The sequence below is a fragment of the Mytilus edulis genome, chromosome 12 (genome assembly GCF_963676685.1).
Source record: "Mytilus edulis chromosome 12, xbMytEdul2.2, whole genome shotgun sequence".
Classification (NCBI taxonomy): Eukaryota; Metazoa; Mollusca; class Bivalvia; order Mytilida; family Mytilidae; genus Mytilus; species Mytilus edulis.
Genome location: NC_092355.1, coordinates 54,070,515 through 54,075,010, shown reverse-complemented (window position 1 = coordinate 54,075,010; position 4,496 = coordinate 54,070,515). Strand labels below are relative to the sequence as shown.

Here is a 4,496-nt window from a genome sequence, read left to right as displayed (position 1 = left end):
AACTTTGCTGAAATGTTTATATCTATAGTAGTATTTTCTAGTTTTCAAAAATAACTCAAAAATGCTTTCAGCAGTTCTCATGAAACGTTGGTGTATTGTTTATATATATTGACTGAAGCTCCCTTTGTTGCTAATAAAAAAAAATGACCTAAGAGTTTGAATATTCTGACTTTTTCTAAATGACCATTTAATGAGGTGTGTGAATTTTTCTTAATAAGACTATGAGGCAAAGTGGTATATAGGGTAGAAAAAATAAAAGCACCAATTATAAGCATGCAATTTATCAAGTACTTCGAACGAATTTTGACACTAATTTTCAAAGGCCTTATTTGAACAATTTTTTATCAGGTTTTTGGTTGTACCAAGTGCACTAGTAAGTAGAATACATAGTTTATTAGGGAAACAATGGCTTGAAACGAAATAAATCTTTGTTTGTAATGAGTTATGTGCAGCTTCGGACCCAAGTACATGGTTGGATATTGTACAATGCATTTAGTTCTGCTTTGAAAATAATCACAAAGCTGAGTCTATGTACCATATTATATAAAAGGTTAAGTGGTTGTTAGGACCTAGTCCTTAATTGAGATCCTTGTCAGATATTCCTGGCCATATGTTTTCCTTTTTGTCATATTAAGAATTGTTTTAATTTAATATGTTTGTAGGGGAAACAAGGAACATTATTCTCATACAAAAAATTAAGATAATTCTAAATACACATTCATAAAAAAAATGAAATTTATTACAAAGGATAATCATAAGATATATATTTGTCCTGGACCTCACTTCTGTGATGAGTATATGTTAATGGAATCCTTCTCTGAATACGGGACAAACATATCAGTAGTGGTAGACCCCAATGTCCAATGATCTTCAATTCATACCGAATATTCTAATGCAACAAATTTGTAACGTTCATTTTGATTGGATAACGTCACATATTTACATGGCATCAATTGAAAATTGATGCTATGGGACGGTCCAACGATTTACAGAAAAGAGCGACGATTTACAGAAAAGAACCGAAAAGAACCGAAAAGAGCATACATATAAATTATTATTTAATATATATACACCAATTTTTGATCCCCTCGTAATAAAGAAATGTATAGTTCAAATTTATTTTGAACATTTATAGGGATATGTAGACTTACAAAAAAAAGTTAGATTCCCTGTATCAGATTAAGGCATTTAAATATTTAAAAAAAAAAACCAAAGTGTCATTTCCTTGCTTTAGAAAATAGAATTGTAAAAAACATTTGAAGAAAATTTCAATTCCTGCTACATGTAAACCATGGCAAACTTTAAGATGTTCCTGGTTCGTTTCAATTTCTTAATTCAATTTACGGTATAAAACGTTGGGCTACATGTGAATAAAAGGAGATAAATCAATAAAAAAAAATACATCATATATCTACATATTATAAATGTTGTGCACATCACAGTCATTTCATTTCGTCTTTCAGGAAATATAGATAAATGAATAGCGCACCCGCTTTCGGTTTAATTGATAACTGTTTACTCTTTTATAGGTATAGATTAAAGGGTGTGAAAAAGTTAATGGCCTGTTGATTTCTAATAATTTTATCTTATAAACCATTTAAAACAGCTATGTACATTAGCGAACCGATGTCAGATGGTGATAAAATAAATGTTGGCCTGTGCTAGTATATGTATCTATAGAGAAACTTGTGCATGGAGATAGCGGGACTTTTCCTTGAAGAATTCAAATCCTTGACAGGTTTAACGTGTCAAAGTAACAATTAATGTGTTTTCATTTAACATGTAAGATCAGGGTAGGAATGGGGGTACCTTAATGACGTATAACGGTAAAAATTCAAACCAAAGACGTTAACGATAATATTTAGTGAATGACGATAACATGTACTTTCTTTTAGACGATAAAAAAATCAGCTGAATTTGACGAATCACGCTATTTTTTTCCAAAAATAACGGTAACGATAATTATTTAAGACATCGGACGAATCACGATAAGGATATTTTGACGAATCACGGTAAAAAATTATACATTTGACGCTTACGGTAGCCGAAAATGACCGTTTGACGCCTGACGATAAAGGGCATTACTAAATGAGAGTCAACATCTTCCTAGGTTTATAGCTTTAATAATAAGGATGACTGATACAGTACCTGAAATGAATACACAGTATATTAGTAAATGATTAGTTATCTCCTCCCCCGGGGACAAGTTTTTTTTGTATACGAAAAAAAAACTTAAACAATTAAAGTCAAGTCTATTAGAAAATAGATCTTCAGGAATGTTCTGTTAAAGTCATCTGGAAGCGAACAAGATTAAACGTATGGTGTCCTTTCACAATTTTAAACGTATGGTGTCCTTTTACAATTTTAAACATATGGTGTCCTTTCACAATTTTAAATGTATGGTGTCCTTTCACAATTTTAAACGTATGGTGTCCTCTCACAATTTGAAACATATGGTGTCCTTTCACAATTTTAAATGTATGGTGTCCTTTCACAATTTTAAACTCAAAGTCTCTAGATTCACTTATCAATGTCTTTGCATATATATTTCATTAATCAGTTCCTGATTCATCAACTTTATGTTCTGTTGTGTTGCGGCGGCTCGGTCTTCGTGGTGTCAATAGTTCCTTTTCTCCAGCTTTATTATGTGGCTGAAGACGGGATAGAGCACGTGGTATTCTAGACGTTGAAGGTACATCTGGTTCAGGGGTCTGGTGGAATGACTGGTCCAAATCTATTTGTGAAGGCTGTTGAATTGTCTGAGTCTGCGTCGCCTGTTTTTGAGTGGGGACTATAATTGGTGTCTCATTCAATGCAGCTGGTTGACTTAAGATTCTTGTTGGTGATAAAGACACTGGAATCTTGGGCACTTGTGGCTGTGTCGTCTTGGATGTAGATGGAGAGCTCAAGATCACTTCTTGATGTTGAACTGCAGTAGGTGCCATCAAAGTACCTTGTGTTTGGTTGGTTTGAAAAGGAGCGAACTTTCGAAGGTGTTGGCGGTTGCAGATAGTTACTCGGCCTGTGCCATCTACACGTATAACATACTGGTGGTATTGGCGTACTTCAACAACTGTTCCTGTACGTTCCCATCTCCTGGGATGGTTGCCTACCAAGTTTTGTATGTATACATGATCTCCAACCTGTAGTGTTGGCAGGTGATGAGTGTGTTCATTCCACCGTTCATGTTCCCTTGAATGACGTTTGGCAAGAGCCATCTCTCGATGAGACATTAACTCAGTCCATGTTTCATGTGGAGAATATCTACCCATCAGTATGGGAATGGCATCACGAATGGGTCGTCCAAACAGAATCAATGCTGGTGATGCTTTTGTCTCTGGGTCAATAGAATTTCTGTACATTAGTAAGGCTCTCTGGAATTTGTCAACATCCAGAGATCCAACAGCAGTAATGTTGTCCACCAGCATGCGTTTTACTGTTTTTACCGCTATCTCAGCCCTGCAGTTAGCGTGTGGGTTTGCAACTGATGACAGTCTATGACGAACTCCCCATGCCTTTAAAAACTCTTGAGTCTTCCCTGCTGTGAACTGTGGACCTCCATCAGACGTCAACTCTTCTGGGATTCCAAATGTCACGAACGTCTCACGAAGTCTCTTGACAAGTCCTTCTGCACCTGATTCAGACTTGTATACCATTGGCCAGTTTGAATACCTGTCAACAATAACTACATAGTCATTACTGTTATATGTGAAGTAGTCACTGCAAATCATCTGGAATGGATAATCTGGAGGTGTTATGTCAGATGGTGGCTGCATAGGGTTTGACTTAGCCATCTGATGGCAGTGAACACACTGGTCTCTCACCCGGGCAATATCTACTGTGATCTCAGGCCAATATACAGAGTCCATGGCCCTCGCACGCATAGCGCTGACTCCTTGGTGGGCTGCGTGTAAAGCATTGAGTACTGGTTTGCGAAGAGCTGGAGGTATAACAATTCGTTGGCCCATAAGAACTACACCATCCACGGTGCATAAACTGGATGCAAAGCGATGGTAAGGACGCAAGTCTGTTGGTAGCTCCTTGTAGTCTTCTGGGAACCCTGCTTCCAGCTGCCTGATTAGATTTACAAATGTAGGGTCTCATGCAGTTGCCTCACGAACCATGTTCCAAGTAACAACTGTAATAACAGCATTCAAGGAACAAGTGGCAGCAGCGACTGTGGATGCGTCATTAGCTGTATCATTAACCTCTGTATGTAGACATAGACTGGTAAGTGTATCATGATAATGAGTAGTCATGTTAACTAGGGAATCAAGTTCAGGTGCTTCATCAGGTAAGTTCAGACGATCTGGTGGTCCAACAGGATACCGTGACGCTGCATCTGGCCCAAGGTTCTTTCTGCCTGGTACATGTAGAATTGTGAATCGGTACCCTAAAGTTTTCTCTTTGAGGTTGAGAAGTCGTCTGTTGTCGATGTCTGTGAGTGATCGATCGTTCAGAATCTGTAGTAGTGGCTTGTGGTCAGTTGCAACAAG

The 4,496-nt window shown here is 37.2% G+C and overlaps 1 protein-coding gene across 1 annotated transcript; it reads right to left on the bottom strand.

Moving 5' to 3' along the window:
• Positions 1 to 2,552: 2,552 nt before the first annotated feature.
• LOC139497703 (uncharacterized) lies at positions 2,553 to 3,968 on the bottom strand. Its single transcript, XM_071285939.1, has one exon. It carries the CDS (start codon positions 3,966 to 3,968, stop codon positions 2,553 to 2,555), a length of 1,416 nt encoding a protein of 471 aa, XP_071142040.1.
• Positions 3,969 to 4,496: the final 528 nt, after the last annotated feature.

Bases quoted from the DNA above. Each gene is read 5' to 3' on its own strand.
- LOC139497703 (XM_071285939.1), bottom strand. From the start codon at position 3,968: ATGGGCCAACGAATTGTTATACCTCCAGCTCTTCGCAAACCAGTACTC.